The sequence below is a fragment of the Panthera onca genome, chromosome B4 (assembly GCF_046562875.1).
Source record: "Panthera onca isolate mPanOnc1 chromosome B4, mPanOnc1 haplotype 2, whole genome shotgun sequence".
In the NCBI taxonomy this organism is placed as follows: Eukaryota; Metazoa; Chordata; class Mammalia; order Carnivora; family Felidae; genus Panthera; species Panthera onca.
In genome coordinates this window covers 46,114,865-46,141,942 of record NC_138345.1, presented here as the reverse complement: position 1 = coordinate 46,141,942, position 27,078 = coordinate 46,114,865, and the positions used below count along the sequence as shown (strand labels likewise).

The following is a 27,078-nucleotide window of genomic DNA, read 5'->3' as shown; positions in this document are numbered from 1 at the left end:
TTCATTCCTTTTCATTCTTTTTTTCTTTTTGCTCCTCTGATTGGGTGATTTTAATTGGTCTGTCTTCTAGTTCATTGAATTCTTCTTCTGTTTGGTCAAGTCCAAGTTTGCAGCTCTGTATTAAATTCTTCGATTCAATCATTATATTTTTCAGCTCCAGGATTTGTTTGGTTCTTTTTTATGTTTTCTATATCTTTGCTGAACTTCTCATTTTGTTCTTGTATTGTTTCCCTGACACTGTTAAATTGTCCGTTCATGTACCCTTGCTCCTCCACTGTGGTGGAGTCTGGCTATGGCTATCAGGCAGGTGTCGTGCAAGTGTGCAGCCAGAGGGACTAGCCCTGAGTGCACACACACAGTGCTGGCGTCTTGCACTTGCACAGCTGCCTAGGCTGGCTGCCATTGTGGTTCCTGGGCTGGGCTGAGGATAGGAGGGAGTGGGGACAGAATCAGGTGGAAGATGTCAGTGAACACGAATGCCTGTGAGGCAAAAGCTGGCAAGATCTGCAAGGCGTCTGTGGCAGTTTGTGCTTGCCATTGGTGTCTTCGGTGGTGAAAGCTGCTTGATTTGGCTACAAATCAGGTCACTGTGAACCAAGATAGCTCCAATTGCATGGCACCAAGGAAGACTTTGTGCCTAGCAGTCTCCATATGTCTGTATGTCTCAGCTTTGCCAGTCTGGGTGGGGTGAGATTGAGGTGGGATCTTTGTGTACTCTCCTGAAAGTCTGGGGAAGCTGGTTACTCACTGTATTCTTCCTTTTGTGGCAAGGAGAACTCTTTCTAATTTTTTTTAATGTTTATTTTTTTATTTTTTTTTAACTTTTATTTATTTTTGAGAGACAGAGACAGAGCAGAGGAGCAGAGAGGGAGGGAGACACAGAACCCAAAGCAGGCTCCAGGCTCTGAGCTGCCAGCACAGTGCCCAATGTGGAGCTCAAACCCACGAACTCTGAAATCATGACCTGAGCCGAAGTCAGATGCTTAACTAACTGAGCCACCCAGGCACCCTTAATATTTATTTCTGAGAGAGAGATGAAGTGCGAGCAGGGAGGGGCAGAGAGAGAGGGAGACACAATCTAAAGCAGGCTCCAGGCTCTGAGCTGTCAGCAAAAGCTCGGTGCAAGGCTCAAACTCACGAACCGTGAGATTGTGACTTGAGCCAAAATCAGACACTCAACCAGCCAAGCCACCCAGGCGCCCCAAGGAGAACTCCTTCCAGCTGGGAGGTTTCCTCTTGGTGCTGAGCAGTGCTGGCTTGGAGGAAAGGATGATGCAGTCAGAATGAAGCTATCTTCCTCCTCTATATATGTGACTATTCTCAAGTTTTTTGTTGTACTGTGTTGCTGATGTTTCTTAAGTGAATTCCAGAGTTCTCCCAGAGCTGCTTTTGTTGTGGATAACTAATGATTGATCTTTTTGTGGGGAGAGAGGCTGAGATCTCCTACATCACCATTTTTTTTCAGAATGGATAAATAAAATGTGGTATATCCATATAATAGAATGGTATGTGCCCCTCACTAAGGAATGAAGTACTAAAATGTGCTACAACAGGGATAAACCTTATAAACATTATTCTATTGGAAAAGAGTCCATCACAAAAGATCACACATTGTAGATTCCATTTATATGAAATATCCAGAAGAGGCACTATAGACACAAAAATAGATTAGTGGTTGCCTAAGGCTGAACAGGAGGGGTGTGGAAGGGAAAAAGGGGAGTGACTGTTAATGGGTGTGTGGGTTTCTTTGTGGGAGTGATGAAAATGTTCAAAATTTTTTGTCATGGTTGTACAACCCTGTGAATATATTAAAAACCACTAAATGGTACAATTTAATTAGGTGACTTGTATGGTATGTGACATATCTCAATAAAGGTGTTATCAGAGAAAAGATATAGAAAGATAAAATGTCTTTATTCCTTTACTCAGCATTTATTGGTAGCCTATAATGTGCTGGGCACTTGCTAGAGGCTAGTAATAAATGATCCAACAGGACCCAGTCCCCATCCTTAGGAAGCTTACAGTCTGTTGGCAAGAAAATGATTTGGGCGTTTATAATTCAAGGATTCTGCTGGAGGGACTTTAGAGGTAGAAGACATTTGGGACTGATGCCTTTTAGCACCTTGAAAACCATTTCCACGTGAACAGCAACTATGTGACCTATACACATAATAAATAACAATTGAACCGGCTTTTGGGGTTTATAAAGTACTTTCCTAATATTGGCCCAGTATGATGGGCCTATAACGTAGATAATGCTTTCTTGATTTTACACAGAGGTTAAGGAGTTTATTTTTTTATTTTTTTATTTTTAAGGAGGTTATTCTTGATCATGAAGCTAATAAGTAATGAAACCAGGATTCAAATTCTCTGAAACTCATTATGCTTTTATCCATTCCAGACTGCTCCTCCTATATCTTTATATTGTCTGGCACTCCAACCAGTTTCCTACGCCATAAATCTGCTTACCTCTACCGCCGCATCCAACCAGTCACAAGTCTGGAGAGCCTCTCTCCTTAATTTCTCTTCTGTCTCCACACCCTGTTCAGGGCCTCCTCCCTTCTTCAATTTCTTGGAAAACAGGAGGCCTCTGGCTTTACCTCCGTCAATCCATCCTACATGTGGCTGGCAGACAGAATTTTTAGAATATTAATAAGTTCTTTGGACCTGCCAATGCCCTATAAAAACCTTCAATAACTCCCTATGGCTTCAGGATAAAGTTTAAAATTTGGCACATGAACACCTTCTTGCTCCAGCCTTTTTTCTCTATTCCTCTATGTACACAGGGAGACTTCGTGCCAGTCAGGATAAAATTCCCTGGATACTCATGTCATTTTCTCTGCCTGGAATATTCAGGCTTTTTCTCTCCCTCTAGCTAACTTAACTTCATCCTTCAAGGTTAACTTATGTCCACACAAAACCTACACATGGATGTTTATAGCAGCTTTATTCACGACTGCCAAAACTTGGAAGCAACCAAGATGTCTTTCAGTATGTGAAAGGATAAACAGACCAGTACATCCAGACAATGGAATGTTTATTATTCAATGCCAAAAAGAAATGAGCTGTTTGGGCGCCAGGGTGGCTCAGTCGTTTAAGCACCCAACTTTGGCTCAGGTCATGATCTCACGGCTCTTGAGTTCAAGCCCTGTGTCGGGCTCTGTGCTGATAGCGTAGAGCCTGGAGCCTGCTTCAGATTCTGTGTCCCCCTCTCTCTCTGCCTCTCCCCTACTCGTGCTCTGTTTCTCTCTCTCTCAAAAATAAATAAACATTAAACATTAAATAAAACATTAAAAAATAAACATTAACCATTAAACACTGGTAAACATTTAAAAATAAACATTAAAAAATAAAAACATTAAACATTAAAATAAATATTAAATAAATATTAAAATAAAATGAAAACAAAACAAAGAAATGAGCTATTAAGCCATGAAAGGATATGGAGGAAACTTAAATGCATATTACTAACTGAAAGGTCCCAATCCATAAAGGCTACATACTATATGATTCCAACTATATGACATTCTATTAAAGGCAAAACTGTGGCAATAAAAAGACCAGTGATTGCCAGGGGGTGTGAAGAGGGGGAGGGATGAATAGGCTGAGCACAAAGGACAGTTAGGGCAAGGAAAATACTTTGTATGATACTCTAGTGGTGGATACACCTCATTATACATTTGTCCAAATCCACAGAGTGTAATACAGTAAGAGTGAGCATACGCAAGCTATGGACTTTGTGTAATTTATGATGTGTCAGTGTAGGTTCATCAGATGTAAGAAATGTACCTCTCTGATAGAGGATGTTGATAATGGGGAAGGCTATGCATGTGTGGGGGCAAGAGGTATATGGGAACCTTCCTCTCAATTTTACTGTGAACCTAAAACTGCTCTAAAAAAAAAATAAAGTCTTTGAAAAAAAAAAAAAAAAAAAGACTGAGGCATGCCTGGGTGGCTCAGTCAGTTAAGCATCCAACTCTTGATTTCGGCTCAGGTCAGGATCTAACAGTTTGTGGGATGGAGCCCCATGTCGGGCTCTGGGCTGAGAGTGTAGAACCTACTCGGGATTCTCTCTCCCTCTCTCTCTCTCTGCTTCTCCCCCGCCCATGCTTTCTCTCTCAAAACAAACAAACAAACAAACAAACAAACAAAAAAAGATGGAATTTTTTATCTCTTCCCAGAAGTCCAGATTATACATCCCTTTTCTGAGCTTCCTGAGTTAGCATCTTCTATCATTACATTTATTCTTTTTTTTTTTTAATTTTTTTAACGTTTATTTATTTTTGAGACAGAGAGAGACAGAGCATGAACAGGGGAGGGTCAGAGAGAGGGAGACACAGAATCTGAAACAGGCTCCAGGCTCTGAGCTGTCAGCACAGAGCCCGATGCGGGGCTTCAACTCACGGACGGCGAGATCATGACCTGAGCCGAAGTCGGTCGCTTAACCGACTGAGCCACCCAGGCGCCCCTACGTTTATTCTTTACACAATAACTAATTTGATTGTCTTCCCCACTATGAGCAGCTTGAAGGTAGATCCAACGTCTTATTGGTCTTTAATTTCCCTGCAGGTGTTTTTCTGAATAAAATACTTTTTAAAAAAATTTTGCCTCCACATAAATGGAACTTCTAAGTATCAGGAGAAGAGGATCAAGAATCTTTTCAGGCAGTGAGATGAAAAGAGATACTATTTCTAATGTAAACACCTAACTCACATCAATGGAAAAAAAATTTCTTTAATCATTATTTTCATCAATGTCCTCTGTTCACTGTCATAACTGAAAAAATAATATGTCACTTCAACGATAACAGGGTCATTGTTTAAAATCCAAAATCTGAAGCTTCTAAGTCAAGGAAAGGTCTCCTTAGTGCCTAGGGAGGACTATGCTGTGAAGGGAGATTTAAAACAATGTGACCTTTTCCTAGCAAGACCCTCAAGTACATCATCTGCGGAGATAAAATGTATTGTTTACCAGTCTTTTGCTACAACAGGAAAATGACTCCAATGGGAAATCACTGTGGAGTTTCCTTTGATAGCTCTTTAAAGCCAAGTATTTGCAACATCATTGTAATTCCAGAGGAGGTCATCCTCTGGATACAACCCGTAGAGTTAGTTTCACGCAACCTTTGTTCACAGGGATTCTCAGTCAACATAGCCTCCTATAGCTCTTGGTTAAAACCAGGACGTAGCTGTTGGCTGTATTATGTCCAGCATAATAAGTTACAATGGCTTAGTGCTTTAGGTTTGAAAGTTCTTCACACAGACCGGGTGGAGATGTTGTCTAAGGTCTGAACCTTTGGCGAGTTAAGTATCAGTGGTTTGGTAAAATTGCATCTGTTTGCACGTACACAGAGGTGTGGGCGAGCAAGCATTGATTCAGAAATACACTTCTACAACCTATGCCCTATTCTTTCCCATTCATTCACTCGACAAATATATTTTAGTTAAATATTTATTGAGTACTTATTAGGTACCAGGTACTATGCTAAATGTCAGGGGATACATTTTAATAACTATAGCAGGCACCATTATATTATTATCTATACTTATAAACAGTAAATCCGGGCAGAATCCGAATGCCTTTGTTGAGGCTTGACCTGCGCGTGAGGGCTAACTGCAGAACTGTTAACTGTAATTGAGGACCCTCCATGCCTGGAATTATCGAAAGCAGATTCTCACAGCCAGGCCCCGGATAGAAAGCAGTGTAAAGTCCCGAAGGGAGAAACCGCCCTCAGAGGTTGCCCCTTTGGGAGGGGACCGAGTCCGGGACACAGAGGCAGAGGCAGAATGCAGGGCACACGTTTTGCACCGTCTGACTTTCCTCTGGTGTGGGCGCGCGTCCTGCGGCCTCGGGAAGGAGCGGGCGCCGCTGCAGGCCCGCGGACAATCCAGCGGGTCGCGCCCACGCCCCTCGCGGGGGCCGCAGCAGGGCGGGTGGGGTGGCAGCGGCCGGCTGCTTCCCAGGCTGTGCGCGATCGCCGGGCGTCTGGAGCCACCGCGGGGAGGGGCTCCCAGAGGACCGCGCTCCAAGTGGCCGGGAAGCAGCTCCGGGTTGCAGGGAAGGAATGTGCCCTTCCACCTCCCCCTCCCCTCCGCCTCCGGCCAACTTTCTGCCGCCGCAACGGAAGCAGGAACTGGCGAAGCACACGCCCCCCGGGCCGGCCGGGAGCTGCGGAGCATCCCTGCCGCCCTCGCCGATACCCTCGCGCGGATCTGCCGCTCCTTCCTCGGGAGCGCGTCGGGGCTGCCCTCGCGCGGGTGGGACACGGGAGCCCCCGGGTCGCGGAGCTTCCAGGTAAAGGCGTCACCGCCCTCCCCCCCAGACCGGCCGCGGGCTGCGCCTCCAGCGCGGAGAGTGCAGCCCCCCTCCTACTCCTGGGGCGAGGCCCCTCCACCTCTCCCGGAGCGCCAGGGACCGGGTTGGGGCGAGGAAGGGCTGGCCCGGGGTCTTGGTGGGATCGCGGGCCCCCAGAGGGGATCTCCAGGCTCGCGTAGCAGCACCTGTCTTAAGTGGCCCTGGCTCCGCGTCGTCATCAGGAAAGACAGAAGAATGCTCAGTGAGCGACACGCATTTCCTCAAAGGAAGGGAAAGAAAATGATTTCCAATATCTGACACGGTTTTGCACAAGTGCGTTTTAGTGGCTATTGTAAGCAGGCGTCAAAGTTCAGTGCCTCCTGAACTTCCTCCCACCTGTATCTTTTTCACGCTTTCAACAGAATTCAACTTGACTGTGGACCTTTAAGGCCTAAGTAATAACGATTAGAAGAATTACAGAGGTTGAGTATCCTTAGCGCGATAAACTCTTTAGTAACTTCTGGCAGTCCAGGCGCCATGAAGATTCTGCATAGAGAAAACACAGTTCCTGCCCCATCCCCTGTCATAGTTCTGGTTTCTTTGCAAAAACTTGAGAGATTCTGTCAGAATCCTTGCAAAGTAAGACATTGGCCTGGTTTTCCTCTTTTTGCTCCTGTCTGGTTTTCTTTAGGGCTAGAAAAGAGACTTGCAAGATGCGGCAACATGAAAAAAGGTCACTTGTGCCAGGATTCTTAACCTGGAGAGCCACGGCTAGTACTCTGAAAGTCTGTGAACTTCAGTGGCAAAATTTATTTTAGTAGCCTCTCACTGAAATGTAACATTTCCTCTAAGAGGCATGTGATCAAAAGCCTTGGTAGAGTTAGACGCAGCTGTAATTTGCCATCAGTAGAAATCACAGGTGTTTTCGTATTATATTACTGATTACACAGATCTCAAGTATCCTGTTCATTCAACACTACTTCAAAATTATGGCAGTTATTAGATGTACTGCTTGATATTTGATAGGTTAATAAAGAAGCACAGATATCTCACAATTGTTTCTATTTTGACTGAAAACGGGGTTAATAATAGGATCTATCTCATAAGGATCAGGAATCTATTTCATTAGGATTCTTGTAAGGATTAAATGACATGACACTTGTAAAGTGCTTAGTATAGAGACTGGCATGAGAGAAACATAAATGTTACTTGTTATTTGTTTACAAAAGTTGGATACAACAGCAAGGAAGCTATTGGACTTGTATGGTTACTATATATGGGTAATATATACTCTTTTTTTTTTTTTGCTTTTTAACTATTTGTGTTGTTTTTTACTATTTTGTTGTTTTAAAGACTATTTGTTTATATTAGGGATCACTCTTTTTTTTTTTTTTTTAAAGATTTTATTAGTAAGTAATCTAATCTCTACACCCAATGTGGAGCTTGAACTCGCAACCTGGAGATCAAGAGTTCCACGCTCTGCGGACTGAGCCAGCCAGGCGCCCAATGTTAGATTTCACTCTTTACGTTGTACAGTTCTATGGGTTTTGGCAGATGTGAAGACATGTGTCAACCGTTACAGTATCATTTAGAATGATTTCACTACTCTAAAAATCCCCTGTGTTCCACCTGCGCATCCTTCCCTTCCTCCTCCTGGCAACCACTGATTTTTTTTTTTTTTTTCAACCACTGATATTTTGACTGTTGATGTAGTTTTGCCTTTTCCAGAATGTCATATAGTTGACAAGAAGTCATATCTTTCAGACTGGTTTCTTTCACTTAGCAGTATGCAATTGTGGTTCCTCTATGTACTTCTGTGGTTTGATAGCTCATTTCTTTGTACTACTGAATAGTATTCCATTATATGGATGTACCACATTTTGTTTATCCATTCACCTATTGAACGATGTCTCGTTGTCTCCAGTTTTTGACAATGATGTAGAAAGTTACTATAAACATATATACATAGATTTTTTTTGGTAGGATTTGGTTTTGTCAGTTTTTTGGATTTTAGTCATTCTAATAGGTGCATAGTGGTATCTTGTCATTTGAATTTACAGTTCCCAAATGATTATGATGTTGAGCACCTCCTCTTATGCTTATTTGTTATCTATATATCTCCTTTGAGATCCACATGGGGCTTGATCCCAGGAACTGTGAGACCATGACCTGAGCCAAATCCAAGAGTCAGATACTTAACCAGTTGAGCCACCCAGGTGCCCCAACTTTGCTCATTTTTAATTGGGTTGTGTTTTAAAGTTCTTTGTATATTTTAGCTACCTGTCCTTTATCAGATGTGTGTTTTGCAAATATTTCTCCCAGTCTGTGGCTTATCTTTTTATTCTCTGAATAGTGTCTTGGGCACAGCAGATGTTTTAATTTTAATGAAATCCAACCTATCAATTTTTTTTTCTTTCATGGATTGTGCTTTTGGTATCGTATCTAAAAAATCATTGCTTAATCTAAGTCCACAAAGATTTTTCTCCTATGTTATATTTTTACTATATTAAAACTATTTTAACATTTTTAAAAATATTTTATTTTTAAGTAATCTCTACACCAACATGGGGCTTGCACACACAATACCAAGATCAAGAGTCTCATGTTTTACCAACTGAGCCAGCCAGGCACCCCTCTAGGAGTTTTAGAGTTCTGCATTTTACATTGAAGTCTATGATCCATTTTGAGTTAGTTTTTGTAAATGATGGAAGGTTTGTGTCTAGATTTATCTTTTTGCATATGGATGCCCAATTATTCTGTCACCATTTTTAAGAAGACTATCCTCTGTCCATTGAATTGCCTTTGCTCTTTTGTTAAAGAGCAGTTGACTCTATTTGTGTGGATCTTTTTCTGGGCTTATTATTCTGTTCTATTGTTCTGTTTGTCTATTCTTTTGCCAGTAGCACACACTTTTTTTTTTTTTAAGTTTATTTATGTTGAGAGAAAGAGCACAAACAGGGTAGGGGCAGAGGGAGAGGGAGAGAGAGGGAGAGAGAGGGGAAGAGAGAGAGAGAGAGAGAACAAACAGGGTAGGGGCAGAGGGAGAGGGAGAGAGAGAGAGAGAGAGAGAGAAGATCCCAAGCAGGCTCTGCGTTGTCATTGCACAGCCCGATGCAGAGCTCAGTTTCATGAATGGTGAGATCATGACCTGAGCTGAAATCAAGAGTCTGATGCTTAACCGACTGAGCTACCCAGGTGCCCCTACACTGTCTTGATTACTGTAACTTTGCAGTAAGTATTGAAATTCGGTAGTGTCAGTTCTCCAATTTTGTTCTTCTTCAGCATCATGTTGCCCATTCTGGGCCTTTCTGCATTTCATGTAAACTTTAAAATCAAAACTTTGCAATGAATCTATAGATCAAATTGAGAAGAATGGACATCTTTTTTTTTTTTTTAACGTTTATTTATTTTTGAGACAGAGAGAGACAAAGCATGAACAGGGGAGGGGCAGAGAGAGAGGGAGACACAGAATCTGAAACGGGCTCCAGGCTCTGAGCTGTCAGCACAGAGCCCGATGCAGGGCTTGAACTCATGGACCGTGAGATCATGACCTGAGCCGAAGTCGGATGCTTAACTGACTGAGCCACCCAGGCGCCCCAAGAATGGACATCTTAATATTGATGAACATGGAACATCTCTCCATTTATTTAGTTTAGTTTTGTTTTTTGATATTTTACATCAGCGTTTTGTAGGCATATTAAACAAATTTTTTAAAAATGTTTATTTGTTTTTGAGAGAGAGAGACACACACACAGCGTGAGCAGGGGAGGGGCAGAGAGAGAGACACACACAGAATCTGAAGCAGGCTCCAGGTTCTGAGCTGTCAGCACTGAGCTGGACACTGGGCTCAAACTCACAAACCATGAGATCGTGACCTGAGTTGAAGTTGGAGGCCTAACTGACTGAGCCTTCCAGACGCCCCTCTAGGCACACTTTAAAAACTACTTTGATAATTATATTTCATATAACTGACTTCTTTCATAATCCTAATATATTTCATTTTTCATTATATATATGTATTTTATTAATTTATTTTTTAAAGAATTTATAGGTTTGTTTTGTTTTGTTTTTTAGAGGAAGAGAGTGCGTGAAAGCAGGGGAGAGGGGCAAAGAGAGAGAGGGGCAGAGAGAGAAAGACAGAAGCTTAAGCAAGCTCCACACCCAGCACAGAACTGGACACAGGGCTCAATCCCACTACCCTGGGATGGTGACCTGAGCTGAAATCAAGAGTTGGACACTCAGCTGACTGAGCACCCCTCATTTTTATATTTTCAAACCTGTCTCTCAGAAAAGATCCTAAGCCTCACCAGACTACCAAAGAGTTCGGGTTCATGACAGAAGAAGGAGGAGGAGGAGGAGAATGAGATTGAAGAGGAAGTATTTCTGCTCTACAGTATGCTTCAGTGAACAATTTGTATTCTCAAAATGAATGAATTCCCTCTACTGACCAGCTAACTCTTAGAATTAGATTATTAGAGTTACCTGTCTCTGATTTGATACTTAAGGAGAGGCAGCCACAAGAAAGGCAGCCCCAGTTTCCTCATCTATAAAATGAGGGAAATAGTAGCTCTTTTTTTTTTTTTTTTTTTTTTTTGCAGACCTATTATCAGGATTAAATGGGATAATATATGTATATTTCATAGCACATTGCCTACCACCTAGTAGGTGATTTTAAAATGCTGGTTGTTGGGGTGCCTGGGTGGCTCAGTCGGTTGAGCGTCCGACTTCAGCTCAGGTCACGATCTCGCGGTCCGTGAGTTCGAGCCCCGCATCGGGCTCTGGGCTGATGGCTCAGAGCCTGGAGCCTGCTTCCGATTCTGTGTCTCCCTCTCTCTCTGCCCCTCCCCCGTTCATGCTCTGTCTCTGTCCCAAAAATAAATAAACATAAAAAAAATAAAATAAAATGCTAGTTGTTAATACTGAGAAAGAAACTCTGCTCAAGCCTGTTATCACTGCTTCATCAGTGGCTAGAGATTTTGTGTCCTCTCCCCTCTTGGTTAGGAGAAGCAAGAAGAGGAAGGATTCTAGAACTTTGGGGGTAGGCCTCTTGTTTATATCTCTTCCTTCATAGGTATTTGTCAGCTTTTAAGCACTGATGGGATAGTATACATGTTTGTGCTAATTAGTTCTTTACCAAGTTTTTAATGAAGGTTGTCTTGATCTATTAAAAGTGAAACATAAAAAATGCTTGTTTATTTCTGTTTTGTAAATCATGAGCTGTTGACATTGACTTGAAGGAAATGAAATGTATCTTCGTGAGATTTATTAAAAGAAACAAAACTCATTGATGATTTTCTATTTTTGTTCTAGAGAGAAATTCCATGATCTGTACAATCTTCTTGAAGCAAACTCAGACCAGAGGGAGGATTATCCTTGACCTTGGAAGACTAGGCTGAATTGAAATTTAAAATGTCCTTTAGGGAAGAATGGGGCTTGAGTTACACTTTTGTGGTAATTTGCTTCCTGACACTGAGGCTGTCCACCAGTCAGAACTGCCACACGAAGAGTCTAGAAGATGTTGTCATTGACATCCAGTCATCTCTTTCAAAGGGAATTAGAGGCAATGAACCTGTACATACATTAACTCAGGAAGACTGCATTAATTCTTGCTGTTCAACGAAAAACATAACAGGTAAGTAATAGTCCCTTGGCAACTCTTCATTTTAAGTGTTCTGTGATATAAGTAGCTGGCTGATCTGGCTACATACTTTATTCTAGTGATTCTCAATGGGGTAGAAATGTGGGTAACAAATTCACTGGGAACATGTGCCACAAGTGTGTCCTCCCCTCCCCTAAGCTGGGTCAAAGTTACTGATGAGTGTGTGTGTATATCACCCAGGTGTGTAGGTAGAAAAAAGGTTGAGAACCACTGGTGTTATGTTCTAATAGGCATCTAAGATGCTGGAAACAAAAACCCTTAAGGGACATGGGAAGTTGTTTGGACTGACCCAGTCACATGACACAGAGGAAAGAGGCTCACAGGTCTGAGCCATACCTTTGCATGTTTCAAGTTCCAGACTTGAGAAATATTTATCCAAGAGAAACTGGTCATTTTCCAGTTGTTTTTGACCCTGTCCTAATTCCCTAAATGAAAAGTAAATAAATAACCAACCACAAAAAAACACCCACACTAAATTTATTGAGCACCGAATGCCTTGCTGAATGCTGGAGACAAAACAATGAATAACATGGAAAAGGCCTTGCCATCAAGGAGCCTAGAAGAGCTAGTCAACATTGGAGTAATGCTTCTTACCTGACTCACTGGCCAACCGAATCATACGTTTTCTCTTATATCTTTGGTTTCTCTTCTTTGTATAATGGGTGTGGTATAGTCAGAAATGTATGCATATAATCTTGGTTTCTGGTTCCTGTTAGAGCTCCTAAAAACCTTGCCGTTTCCTGAGCCTAGGAGCTTCTTTCGTTATTCATTATGAGCCCCTTTCAACCACACCTGAGTTACGACTGTTGGTGGCTCCCTAGGTAGCTCCAGGATGGGAACTCGTCACCAGAAAGACCCAGCCTTGATTAGAAATTTGGAATTTTCAGCTCCACCCCCACCTGTAGGTAGAGGAGAAGGGCTAGAGATTGAATTCAGTCACCAGTGGCCAATGATTTAATCAGCTGTGCCCACATAATGGAATCTCCATAAAAAAATCCCTAAACACAGGTTTAGAGAGCTTCCACATTGGCAGACACATCCACATGTGCAAAAGGATTGTTCACTTCAGGTACACCGGGACGGAAGCTCCTGCACTCAGGACCCTTCTGGACCTTGCCCTATGTACACTTCATTTGGCTATTCATTTGTGTTTTCAATGATAAACTATCATAGTAAGTATAGCCTTTTCCTGAGTCCTGTGAGTAGTTCTAGCAAATTATCAAACCTGAAGTAGGGGTGGTGGGAGCTTGGATTTATGGCCAAGTCGGGCAGAAGCGTGAGTAACCTGGGAGCTGATACTTTTGACTGGCCTCTAAGTGAGGACAGTCTTACAGGACTGAGCCCTTAAACCTATGGAATCTGATGCTAACTCCAGGTAGTTAGTGTAAGAATTGAATTGAATCATAAGACATTGAGTCAGTGCCCTGGAGAATTGGAGTATTAGTGTGGAAAAGATACCACATATTTGATGCCAGGAGGAAAAAAAAACTTTCAATGGTTTTCTCAAACTCAGCAGTGTGCTTTGATATTCTCTATAGGAGTAATTTATGGAAATTACAGAGATTTAATTTAAATTTCCAGTTTTTCTTTAAATGTTGATATCAACATTTATGTGAAATAGCAAATCATCTGCAAACAGGACTGAATGCTGTGTGGGTGTTTGCTGGCAACACAGGAAACCTTGCATTTCTTTTCAGCTCCATAATGGGTGTTAGTGAGAAATGAGGGTTTGCTGTTTTATTGTATAAGCAGAATTACTGTTACTGCTTTACGGTAAGTAGAGATAATTGTGGGTCTCCTTTAACGGATCTCAGACTGTTTCTTCATTTATTGAGCTATGGTCTTTAAGTGCTTTGATAATTTGCTCATAACCACAGATTTTAGAAAGATGCCCAGGGGCGCCTGGGTGGCTGAGTTGGTCGAGTGACCAACTTCAGCTCAGGTCATGATCTCATGGTCCGTGAGTTTGAGCCCTGCATCGGGCTCTGTGCTGACAGCTCGGAGCCTGGAACCTGCTTTGGATTCTGTGTCTCCCTCTCTCTCTCTCTGCCCCTCCCCTGCTTGCTCGCTCGCTCTCTCTCTCTCTCTCTCTCAAATAAAATTAAATTAAAAAAATTATTTAAAAAAAGGAATTATTAAGAAAAAAGAAGTACAAAGGACACAAAGTTTTGCATACAACTTGGGGGGGCTTATGGACCTTTCCCTTTACCTCCATGCCCCCCAAAAATGGTATTGCAGAATTATCCCATTGCTGAGAAAGGAAAAACTAAAGTACCTTTCTTGTTGCCTGGTTTTCTGCCTAAAACCCCTGCAGAAACTGAGTCTTCTTTCCAAATGCGGCAGTCAAGGTTGATCCTCACCATTGCCTGATTTGAAGAAGTTGTGCTGATGGCCAGTTATGCAGAATATTTTCCCCTGGCTTTATTGAGATATATTTGGCATGTAACATTGTGAAAATATATACAGTGCGATGATTTGTTACATGTATATATTGTGAAATGACTACTACAACAAGGTTAGTTAATACGTGTGTGTGTGTGTGTGTGTGTGTGTGTGTTTAGAAAGAGCATGCATTTTTAATAATTAGCCTATGTGCCTCTTAACCTTCATCCTGGGGCACGTGGGTGGCTGAGTCGGTTAAGCATCTGACTTTGGCTCAGGTCGTGATCTCACAGTTTGTGAGTTCGAGCCTCACATTGGGCTCTGTGCTGACAGCTCAGAGCCTAGAGTCTGCTTCAGATTCTGTGTTTCCCTCTCTCTCTGCCCCTTGGCTGCTCACTCTCTCTCTCTCAAAAATAAATAAAAAAGCATTAAAACAAAACAAAACAAAACCTTATCCTGACCAGGGGTATACTGATGCCTCAAGGGTCTTAGGCCAAGATGTGAGATGGCACCAGATTGAGACCAAAGCCAGCTCTAGACCATGATGAATAGAAAGAATGATTTCTACTGGACATAGGTGGAAGAGAAAAAGAAGCAAGAAATGAAAGTTAAGAGTAAAAAGTTTGAAAGGAATGAAAATGGAAAAGCAGAAATAAGGAAGAGTAGAAATGTGAAGAAGAAAAATCAAAAGACGAATGGTACTGATAAAGGTAAAACATAGACTTTGTCCTCCATACACTACTCAGGTCCTTTGTGGAAGGAGGCAATGATGGTGTGATGCTAAATTTAGGGACTCTACTCAAGAAAGCCAGACTCATGGCTTCATAGGTGTCTGATATAGGTGTCTGCCTTTGGGATATGAGAGATACATGAAATCATTAGGTTAGATCCATTTCTTAAATTCCAACTCAGTTGGGAGTTGTGTAAAGATCGCAAAGTCAGTATTTCTGTGTGTATTTTGATGGATATTTGAGCAAATGGAAGGCTTATCTAAAGAATTAAATGCATTATTTTTTTTAAAAAAAGAATTAAGTGTACTATTTAAAGTGGGTTTTGCCAAAATTATCTTAATTCAGATTTTTTAACCCAATGTCTTCACAAATTGCTGTAAGTACTAAGGAAGAGGAAACGAATTAGTGGTCAGCAAGCAAATGCACAACATGAACAAAGGTATTTGTGTTGGACAGCAGAAAAAATAATTGCCATCCTCTTTAGAATATCCTATTTCAGTGTAATGCTTATGATACCTTTAATTTCAGGAGACAAAGCGTGTAACCTGATGATCTTCGACACTCGAAAAACAACTAGACAGCCCAACTGCTACCTATTTTTCTGTCCCAGTGAGGAAGCCTGTCCCCTGAAACCAGCAAAGGGACTTATGAGTTACAGGATAATTAGAGGTAATAAAAGCATTGTTCTTTTTCTTTGGTGATTGGGATTATTTAAGGACATGGTTCATGTGAAAGATTTTCTACAAAAGAATCTAAGTAAAACTACCAAAAGTAGTCACAAATATAGAGGCACACCAGAAATCTCTCATGATTTAAAATTCGGTCTATTAAACCAAACATCTGTTTTCCAATGAAAGATCTCTGAATGATGGTATTTTGTGTTGTTTAGCTTTTTGTTTCTACCTTCCTGAGATAAAAGGCACACAGACCTTTCATGAAAACATTTTGAAACACCTCTTTAGAAAATGTAAGAGGCACTGGAATAAGGTCTCTGTGGTCCACGGTCTGTTTTAAAAGGGTTAAGACCCGGCTGCCTGGGTGGCTCAGCTGGTCCAACTTCGGCTCAGGTCATGATCTCACCGTCCACGGGTTCGAGCCCTGCATCGGTCTCTGTGCTGACAGCCCAGAGCCAGGAGCCTGCTTCAGATTCTGTGTCTCCCCCTCTCTCTGCTCCTCCCCCACTTGTGCTCTGTCTCGTTCTCAAAAATAAATAAACATAAAAAATTTTTTCAAAGGGTTAAGATCTATGTGAGTATGTAAAATTCTAGTACATTTGTCTTTAGGTTCTAATTATTTTATAATCACATTATGTGAAATCAAACACCCTGGATTTTATTACCTAGACCTGGAAGGAGGTTCATTCAAGAAGTATTTACCAAGCATCCACCATGTGCCAAATTCTGTGCAAGGCATTGGAAATACAGTCTCCATTCTGAACATATTTGTTCAGAATTTAGAAAATAAACAAGTAAAAAATAATATAATAATTTGGATATGTCTTGGTGAGATTTTGGCTTGTTAATATTTTTTAAGTTTGTTTATTTATTTATTTATTTAGTTTTGAGAGAGACAGAGACAGCGTGAGCAGGGGAGGGGCAAAAAGAGAGGGAGAGAGAGAGAATTCCAAGCAGGCTCTGCACCCTCAGCTCAGAACCAGACGTGGGGCTCAAACTTACAAAACCGTGAAATCATGACCTGAGCTGAAACCAAGAGTCAGATGCTTATGCCAACTGAGCCACCCAGGCACCCTGGCTTGCTAATGTTCAGGGTGAAATGTTTTCAGTATCAAGTGTCCTTTTATTTAAGTCTTAGACAGTTTTTTTTCACTATACCCTTGGCTATTAATAATATTCTATTTGCTCATTTACTCAATAAACATCAAATGTTATTTAGCATCTCCTATATGTGCCAAACACTTTTTCTGCCCCAAGAACACAAAAATGGAAACATGGAAAACAAGGTTTTTACCTCTGGAACTTATGTTTTAGGAGGGAGAGACAATAACCATCCTAAATAAGTAATCAAGAAAAATATTATAAGTAATAAAAAAAAAAGTAATCAAGAAAAATATCATCACAAGTGTTAGGCTGATGATTGAGCTAAGACAATGTAATAGATGATCACTGAGTGGACCCTCTTGAGTAGGTGATCAGAGGAAGCCATCTGTGAAGAAGTAACCCCTCAACTGAGATCTGAATGGTAAGAAGCCAGATGTGAGAAGATCTGGGAAGACCTTCAGGCAGAGGAAATAGCCTGTTTCAATATCTTGAGGCAGAATGATTTCAGTCTCAGTCTCAGCTGGCTGACTCATAGTGAACCTTATAAAGAGTGACATACAGGGGCACCTGGGTGTCTCAGCCGGTTAAGGGACTGGCTTCGGCTAAGGTCATGCATGATCTCATGGTTCATGGGATCGAGCCCTGAATAGGGCTTTGCACTGCCAGTGCGAAGCCTGCTTGGGATTCTCCTTCTCTTTCCCCCCCTCTCTCTCTCTTCACCTCCCTCACTCCTGCTCTCTCTCTCTCTCTCAAGAGAAACAAACTTAAAAAAAAAAAAGTGATACGCAAGAAGTATGAAAAGCGGAGAGATCACATAAAGCTTTGTAAGCCAAGGTAGGAAGTTCTTATTTTAGGTGTCTAATGGGAAGCCGTTGGAAGTTTTCAGTAGGCGCGTAACATGATGTTTTCAAGGTGATTTCTCAAAGCTCACTGTGACTGCTCTCCTGGGGAGGGACACCAATGCGGCAGCAAGAGAGGAAGTGGGAAGACTCGGTAGGAGGCAGAGGCAAGATCCAAGTGGAAGGCCATGACATTGTGGACCAGGGAGGTGGCAGATGAGGTAGAGAAGTAAACATACAGCTGTTTCAGAGGAAGAGCCGATGGTGTGGGATGGTTGTGATGGCAAGGGAAACAGAAGTATTGGAACTGAGTCCTAGTTTCCTCGTTTTTGGCTTGAAAGTCTAGATGGATGGTGGTACCATCTACTGAGCTGGGGAAGATTAAGGAGACTGGTTTTAGGGTTGGGAGGGGGAGTGCACTCAAGGATTGTCTTGTGACTATTTTATGTGTGAGGTACTTTGGGGAATGATACTGCCCAGGGTGCCTGGGCTCAGACTCCACTCTGTCCCCTGTGTCTGAGTTTTGGTTAATGAACCAGATGTATCAAACATTCCCTAAAACAGGAGCATAAAGCACAAATTATTTGTGTAAATTCTGCCTAAATAGTGATATAAACCAACTATAAGAAAACTGGCATAAGGTACAAAAGTTTCGGTTTTGCTAGATGAAGAAAGCTCTGGAGATGGATGAGGGTGACAGTTGCAGAGAATGTGAATATACTCAATGCCACTGAACTGTATACTTACAGAGTTAAAGTGGTAAATAGTATGTACATTTTACCACAGTTTTCAATTTTTAAAAAAATTTTAAAAGTTTATCTATTTTGAGAAAGAGTGTGTGCGCAAGCAGGGCAAGGGGCAGAGAGAGAGGGAGAGAGAGAATCCCAAGCAGGCGACATGGGGCTTGAGCTCACGAACCGCCTTGAGCCAAAACCTTGGTCATGATCTCATGGTTCGTGAGTTTGAGCCCCACGTCACCTGCTTCTCTCTCTCTCTTTCTGGCCATCATCCTGCTTGCACCCACACTCTCTCAAAATAAATAAACATTTTTTTTTTTTTTTAGATATTGATTTTTAAAAAACACTAGGCATAGAACAAATTAGCCTTTCAAAACACTTAAAACCTTACTTTCTGTGGACACTGTCTTGTCCTGCCCTTTTGGGGCATCAGTGGGCAGATCTTCTGGCTGCCCCAGATCTTCATGGCTCCTTGCCTTTGTGCCTGTGCGCAAATCATCTGGGCTAAAAATATTGGAGCCTATAGTGTGGTGGTGATACTTCTTGCTGTTCCTCTTTGATCACCTGGAACATTGCAGAGCCTGTTAGATAGCCAGGGATGGGAATTCAGCAGCAAATGGATATTCCAGGCTTAGTGTCCAAAGAGGTCAGGGCTCAAGACACTAACCGGAATGTTTGCTCTTCTTCTGGAACTCCCATCATGTGGCATTTGGACTGCAACGTTCCGCCCTTGTTATCCCTTCTCACTACCTCTTCTTCATTCTGCCCCTTCTTCTATCAGCGCGCTTCCCTGTATCTGTCTTCTATTTCATAACTAAAGCACAACATTAAAGAAATTACAGGTAACTTAATCCAGCAATTCTACTTCCATAAAACCTTAAAGACGCAAGACCAAAACAAGAAAAAGCTATTGGTTTGAAGCATGTTTTTTTGTGAAATTAGTTTGAAAAGTAAAAAACGAGGAGCAGCATAAATGTCCCGTTGCCTGAGAATGGTTGGGTATAAAATATGATGGATCCATTTGAGAGAGGTTGAGCGTCCCGCTCTTGGTTTTGGCTCAGGTCATGATCTCACGGTTCGTGGGTTCGGGCACCTCATCGGGCTCTGTGCTGAGGGTGTGGAGCCTGCTTGGGATTCTCTCTCTCTCCCTCTCTCTCTCTCCCGCTCTCTGTCTCATAATAAATAAACTTAAAAAAAAAATAAGTTTGAGGTATATAAATAAACATAATTCCAGGTGAAAAACACCTGGGTTTTTTTTTCAAATACATGAAAAATTTAACTCTAAGGCACACAGAAATGTTAATAGTTGCTGAGACATAATGATAAAAACCACGGTTGAATTTGTTTTATAATTTCCATATACTTCTGTAATGTTGTTGCTTTTATAATCCATGTATAAAAGAGGGAATATGAGGTAAAGATTCTCTCCAGTGGAAATGGGAGAAAAGGGAACTTTGGCATGTGTGTAAATCTTTACTGGGAGGCTGTGAAGGTCATAAAGTCGGATTAGAATTAAACAGTTCCTGTGGCAGCCACCAGGGGGCGCCATCAGCCCAGAGCAGGTTGAAGAGCAAAGTGGCACGGACCCTAGACATCATGTGCTGCAGGCTTTATACATACAGGATGTTTACAAATTGTGTTTGTAATTCTCTTTATGAATCTGCCCATGTTGATGGACTGAGAGTCCCCCAGAAATAAATTATCTGCTTCCTGTTTAGAGTGAAATTAATAGATATCTGTTGGGTGGTTTGTTTCCAGATGAATTCCATTTCCTATAACGGATGGGCTAATATTTACAGACCAAAAGCTTGAAAGATGATAGTGTACTGTGTTCATTCTATAAAACCATTGCAACTTGGAATTATTTAATTTTTTTCCCAGCTTTGCAGTGCGTCATTTCTACCGAGGACTAGAATAGGGAAGTTCAGAAACAATAAATTGGGAGTCTGTTTGCTCAGCTGGTTTCCAAGTAATAGTCAGTCCCTAAGTTTTTTATTTCATCAAGTCACTTGAAAATGAAACTCAAAAGAGAGATTGAGGGCGCAGGGCTGTTTTGCAGTCCCCGCTGGCTCATCTCTGTGAGAGTGAGAAAAAGCACCGCACCCCAATGGCAAACATCAGCGGGTGAGGTGAAGGGAGCAGGTGCACAGGATCCCTGCATGCCTCTAGGATCCTTGCCAATAGATGAATCTTATCAAGAAATGGGACTAGCCCTTGCTTTGCTTTATTTATGGACTGACATTCTTGAGAAAGAAAGCAGCTGTTTTGGTCATTCTTGTCAATGGCTTTATTTAAGTTCTGAGTTCACACACATCGCATTTACTTAGTCTTTTTTTTTTTTTAACTTTAAAATGGAATATGTTGAGTCCTGTTCTTTTTGAAAAATATCTGATGCTACCTAAAAATAGAGATGCTGTTTATCTCATGGTGATGTTCTATCTATCATCGTGATGTAACCTGCAGCAGAAACTCTTTTCTCCAGCATTGTTGGAGGAAAGAGGAATTTCAATCATCTGAATTCTATTTTGGGGTAAAGTACTATATCCTAGAGCAGGTGTCTGCAGACTTTTTCTGTCAAGGGCCAAATGAGAAGTATTTTAGGCTTTCCAGGCCAGTATGGTTTTTTTTTTTTTTTTAATTTTTTTAACATTTATCTATTTTTGAGAGACAGAGCATGAGTGGGGGAGGGGCAGAGAGAGAGGGAGACACAGAATCGGAAGCAGGGTCCAGGCTCTGAGCTGAGCTGTCAGCACAGAACCCGACATGGGGCTCAAACCCACGAACCGTGAGATCATGACCTGAGCCGAAGTCAGATGCTTAACCGACTGAGCCCCCCAGGAGCCCCTCCAGGCCAGTATTTTAGGTTTTATGGGCCATATGCAATCTGTTGTATCTATTCACCTCTGTCCTTATAGTGTGAAGTACCTGCAGACAGTGCATAAACAAATGAGCATGGTTACATGCCAATAAAACTTTATTTATAGACACTGAAATTTGAATTTTATATATTTTTCATGTGTCACAAAATATTATTCCTTTTTATTTTTGTCAGCCATTTAAAAATGTATATGTTAGCCCATAAGCCATATAAAGAGAAGTGACAAGCTAGATTTGGCCCTCAGGCCATAATTTGCTCACCCCTGTCCTAGACGGATTAAGGAGTGACCGTTCTAAAGGACCTGTTCCAGGTGTGATGCTTACAGAGTAATCGAAGATATTACAAATCGGAGGTCGCCTCTGGATGTTTGTTAGCAGAGAAGAGAATGGAATCTAGTTCAGACACTGGCACTGAGAGGAGTTGAAGAAGAAAGGGGGAAAGAGAACAGGGAAGAATGAACAAGGAAATGCTAAGAAATTCCTTTTCTTCCTTCCTTGTGTTTTCTGCAGTTCAGATCTAAGTGAAAATGATCAGCCAAGTAGCAGAGTGATACAGAGCAATTCAAATGATCCTTCCCTGCCCCTGATGGCTCCCGCAAACCTTTCCAATTTGAGCTGTGATGAATGGTGTGTGAGACTAAGAGCATAATTCTAAGCTTTCTGTCACCGTGAGGAGGATGTGAGGCTGGTCCCTCCGTAGCCAGCACTCGGAATTGTGTGATTTTTGGCTCTTTCTATCAGCACTGTGGCCATCCTAATTTCAAATTTGGTCCCACAGTCCTCAGACTCTAAGACATTGGCTCTGAAATTTTAATCCTTGAGAGTCACAGTGAAATCTCCCAAATTGCCTCCCTCCCCTGTGTGTGGTGCTGAAACCTGTTTTTTGATTGGACACTGTGTCATCAGCCTTCTGCTGCTGCTGTGGCCTCGGTGCCCTGGGAGGAGACCAGACCTTCCCTCCCGGCCCCTCCGCCTCCACCCTGTTGCAGGCAAATTGCAAGGATTCTGCCTCCGCTCCCCCTTGCCTTTCTTGCCTGAGGGTGCCCTTGCTACGAAATCTCTCTCGGTGATTGCTGCCTTCCCAGAAGTCTTGTCAGTCCCAGGAGTTTCTCTCTGCCACTCGTCTTCCAGCCCTGTCGCCCTGGCCCAGCCCTCTTCCCTGGCATCGGCCCCCGAAGTGTCTCCATCTTCCTAAACCTCTTGCTGCGGCTCCTGGACTCCTCTTAGCCCCCTTGCTCTGCTCCTCCCAGCTCTTCCTTCATTTGCCTGGTCCTCCTCCACACATTTCTTCTCTGTCCCACCACTCTAGAAATAAACCACAGCATCTGGTAGAGAGGCAGTGTCATCAGATTCTGATTTAGCAATTTGTATTTTTCCATTTTGCGCAAGTTTCTATGAAATGTCAAGTTTCAACAGTTTGGGGATTTACTGAACAAGCTGATATGTTTGTCTTTTTTTAACCTGCCTTCGCATGGAAATATTTAAGTCTCCCTTTAACTTTTCTCTACATTTTCAGACTTTCCAGCTCTGGCTAGAACTCATTTGCCAAGCCAAGAGTTAACCCAAGAAGGTTCTCTCATCCATGGCCAGTCTCCGCAGGTGATCATCACTCCCACACCCCCTCCTGTGACAGGTTATTCAGAGTCCACTGATAGCTTACAGAAAGGTGCCTTTTCTCAGAAGTTGGGGTCCTCAGATCACTTGGAGAAACTATTCGAGATTGATCAAGCGAGTACACGGTTCCCTGTTGATAAAGAAAAGGGCCATTCTCAGAGTTCACGGTTTTCTTCAGAACAAAACATAGCTCATCTGCTGCCCGAAAAGGTGACAACACTCCCCACTACCAAGGCTGTTTCCTCTCTGCATATCACCTCTGCCGCTCCAAAGCCTGCATTTCCCCCCACCACCAGTGCTCCAGTGATACCTTCTGTGACTTTTGAACCCGAGGGGGCCACCTCAGCTCCACCCCTAGCTGTGGTCACGTCTCAGCCCCCCACAAGCCTCTTGTCTACAATGTTGACACATGCTGAAGTTACACCCAAAGCTGGCGTAACTATGACAACAGTCTCAAACACCATCTTTGAGGCACCTACGGACTGGAAAGGCCCCCCAGAAACAGTGCCGGTTAGAGAAATTTCCAACCTATCTTTGAACACAGAGGGTGCCTATAACCCTGCTACGCTTTCTTTGTCAGCTGTGGATTCTTCTGCTGCCACATTACTTCTGTCAAATGTGGATTCTTCTGCTGCCACATTACTTCTGTCAAATGTGGATTCTTCTCCGAATAAAAGTGCTTCTCAGGAAAATGGGAAGGCCAGTCCAGGTGGTTCCTCCCTGAAGAGTGTTCCAGAAAGTCAGCATGGCCTCCCATTTGAAAAATGGCTCCTCATTGGGACCCTGCTCTTTGGTGTTCTGTTCCTAGCCATAGGCCTTGTCCTCTTGGGTAGAATGTTCTCAGAATCTCTCCGCAGGAGACACTATTCAAGACTTGATTATTTGATCAATGGGATCTATGTTGACATCTAAGGGGGAAACTAGATGTCTCTTAATTCATGTTCTTCCTGGTAGTCCAAACACAGTGACTTTCTACTGACTTGCTGATCTTAGCAGGATTTTTGAAGTGTCTTGAAGACAGACAGATGCCCCCTACCACTTTCTTTTTGCTTGCTTTTTTCAGACAATGGGAGAAAGGAAACGAATTAGGTAATTTGAGTGATCTATCTCCAAAATATTCGCTGGAAACAAAGCTCTACCTAAAGTCATAAAGTATAATTGGCATATAAATTGAAAAATGACTGGCTGTTTGCAAGGAAAAGTGGTTAGGACTTCTAGGCTGCAGTTCATTAGCATTTCTGGTTCCAGATAAAGTCAACTGTTTATGATATTAATTCTAATAGATTTACTTTCCTTTTTATATGAATTCCAATAAAACTTATTCCAGATGTATTTCCTTCCAATTAAATATTTGAATAAATCTTTTGTTACTCAGTAATGTTCTTGTAAGTGACACGTCCAGCTGGATAACTTTCAGTTTATTCCCACCAGCAAAATGATTAAATGATGAAAATATGTGTTCTAAGTTAAAGTGACACCCCCCCCCCCCTTCCCATCAGTGAGCAAAGAGGTTCCTTTGGGAGAATTCTAGCCGAAGATTAGTCTACATGGAGACAGTGATAAGTCACTTTTGCTAAACAGCCAAATCTACTTTGGGTCCATTCTAGTTAACTCTTCTGCCCCCCCCCCCCACACAAAAAAAAGTAATACAGGAATATTCTAAACTTTATCAAGTTGAAAACATAACAGTGTTATTTATAAATCCTTATGTAAATTTTGCCAACAGTCAATTTTGGCTTTATGTGGAATAACATTGGAAACGATGGATAACGCTTACAATTATTGTTAAATGATTACTGTGCTGTAATTTTTGTGTGCATTTAAAAAATTCATTTATTTTGAATTCCAGTATAGTTAACATACAGTGTTATATCAGTTTCAGCATACAATAAGTATGCTGTAATTTTTATTGATTAGCTATTGAAATGCCTGAGCAATGCCTTTAATAAAAATAGTTTGCCGGACGAATTACAGTGAGGTGACTAAGAATCCAGGAAGCTGCCTGGGTCAGTTTGACATCTGAGTCTCTGGACTTCAGTTTGCTTATCTGCAAAAGAAGAGGTTGTCCCTTCCTGGAGTCACCAGGGTTTTTAAAGATACAAATGGAATTTGGGAGTGAACTTTATACAGTGAGCACTAGAGGGCAGTAGCTGGTTTATAAGTATAGCAATGAAGACAAATGTAGGAAATGACAGAAACAGGCTTTTCTCCTGTTTCTTCCTCACCTCCTCCTTCTGCTTCTCTCCTGGACACACACACACACACGCACACCCATCTACATTAAGCTCATAAAGCTCATTAAGAGGAAAGCTGGTCTAGTGAAAATAACTACCTTTCATATATTTTCCAATTTAACAGCTTGACACAAATCTCCAAGGGGTTTACATAAGCTTTAAGTAGGCTGAATAAATAAAACCTTGAATCAATTTAATTTAACAAGTATTTATTGAATATCCACATGCAGGCCAGAATCAGATCAGTAACTAAGTGCATTGGAATTTAAAATTTTCTCCTCGTCTTTGTTAGCAGAATTGGACAGTGGGAATAAGGCTTTCTCTGGGTGCTTACAGAAGTTTTCTTCTGGTTCCTTCGTAGCTCTCTTTCCACCTTACTGCCTTGCCTTCTTTCTTGCGAAGGAGAAACTCGAACAGGAGCCCGGATGAAAGATGCTTGGGGCCCAAACTCCGGCAGTGAGCGTGGGGATGTGAATTGCAGGGGAACAGCTGGATTTAAGACCAACTTCTAAGGAGGAAAGAGTAGCTCTTCTTACATAGCTCTCCCTGCCCATTAGACCTGTCATTGTGGCAGAGACTGCTGCAAGGGGCAGTGAAAGGGAAGGAAGCCGGCCTGTACTTTCTTGTAAGTAATTTTAACAGTGAATGGCCTGGGCAACCTTTTAAATAAAGGTGAACTGAATTATAAGACCCCTCCTAGGGATAGTGACAGCCTAGAAGAAGCAAGAATACTAGAAAGGACCCCTTGCTCAAAAATATCCTTTCTCCATATTTTACCAATAGGACACTCACCTGGGTTAAAAAGCTATTCTCAAAAAAGCTGATGGCCTCTGAAAGGTGAACCCTATGGCTGACTCACTCTCAATAAATACATCTATGTCCTTGTTTCTCAATTACCCCTGGCCTGAGTGAGGCATCCTTGAAACTCTTTGGTTCTCAGACTGTGGCAGGCAATACAAGCAACAGCCAACCCCAATTCCACTTTTGCCTCATTTGTTGCAGGTTAGAAGTGTCACATTCTTTTCCAGCCTCTCTTGAAGTTAGGGATGGGCCTGTGGCCCGGTTCTAGCTGAAAGGAAACCTACTGGGGGCTTCTAGGAAAGATTCTCCTCCTTGATAAGTGAGGGTTACACAAAGAAGAAAGCCCCCCTCCCCCCCACCCCAACCCCTTATTTCCTGCTTGGAATGTTGGTTGAGTAAGGACTTGATACTTGGAGCTACTGCAGTCTTTCTGCCACCATGAGGTGAGAAATCACTAACAAGCTGAGCATGGCAAAATGGGATTTGGGAAGAGTCTGGTCCTTGACAACTTGGTTGTCAAGCAACAGCACCAGCTCTGGAACTGTCCACTTCCAATCTCGTTCTGTAATAAGTCTCTAACATTTGTACCATGTTTAGTTGAGCATTCTGTTACTTATTAATAACGATAGCAAGTGCTTATCAGGTACTTGACTTTGTGCCAGGCATACATTTATATATATGAACTCATATCATTCTTATAACAGCCTCGTGAAGAACTTCTTATTTTGCATATGAGGAAGCCGAAGCGGAGGGAGGTTTAAGCGTCTTGCCTGAGGTCACTTGCCTGGGTAATCTGGCTCTGACATTCCCACTCCACAGTCTTTCAACTGGAGATGATGCACAGCGTAACCAAAAAAGAGGTGTGCAGTAGACGGGACATATTCTAGATAACAGCTTTTAAAGGGTGTTGACTGGAACTGTTCAAAACTGTTGAAAGAGCTTTTAAAGGGTGTTTTACCTTGAGCCCAAAGCGTGGCAGTTGAGATCTGTGGTTTCATTCTGAGGCAGGCTTGCTCCAGTTTCTCAGCCGCGGACATCCTGTCTTCTTGTTTGGTCCCTGACCACCTGTGCCAATGTTAATGGTCACTCTCTAGTCAGAAGAACCCTGGAGTAGAAAACCCATCTTGTTGCT

At 42.1% G+C, this 27,078-nt stretch overlaps 1 protein-coding gene across 1 annotated transcript; it reads left to right on the top strand.

The window, feature by feature from the left end:
* Window positions 1-6,147: 6,147 nt before the first annotated feature.
* On the top strand, window positions 6,148-24,289 carry MANSC1 (MANSC domain containing 1). The gene is made up of 4 exons (XM_060658350.3): window positions 6,148-6,294; window positions 11,605-11,926; window positions 15,595-15,735; window positions 22,814-24,289. Exons 2-4 carry the CDS (start codon window positions 11,704-11,706, stop codon window positions 23,821-23,823), a joined length of 1,374 nt encoding a protein of 457 aa, XP_060514333.1. The 5' UTR covers window positions 6,148-6,294; window positions 11,605-11,703; the 3' UTR covers window positions 23,824-24,289.
* The last annotated feature ends 2,789 nt before the right edge of the window (window positions 24,290-27,078 follow it).

What these genes read in the sequence shown, in the direction of transcription:
- MANSC1 (XM_060658350.3), top strand. Translation starts at nt 11,704, where the DNA reads ATGTCCTTTAGGGAAGAATGGGGCTTGAGTTACACTTTTGTGGTAATT. An exon ending in TTCAACGAAAAACATAACAG is followed by an intron (nt 11,927 to 15,594) that starts GTAAGTAATAGT and finishes CTTTAATTTCAG; the next exon opens with GAGACAAAGCGTGTAACCTG. An exon ending in GAGTTACAGGATAATTAGAG is followed by an intron (nt 15,736 to 22,813) that starts GTAATAAAAGCA and finishes CTACATTTTCAG; the next exon opens with ACTTTCCAGCTCTGGCTAGA.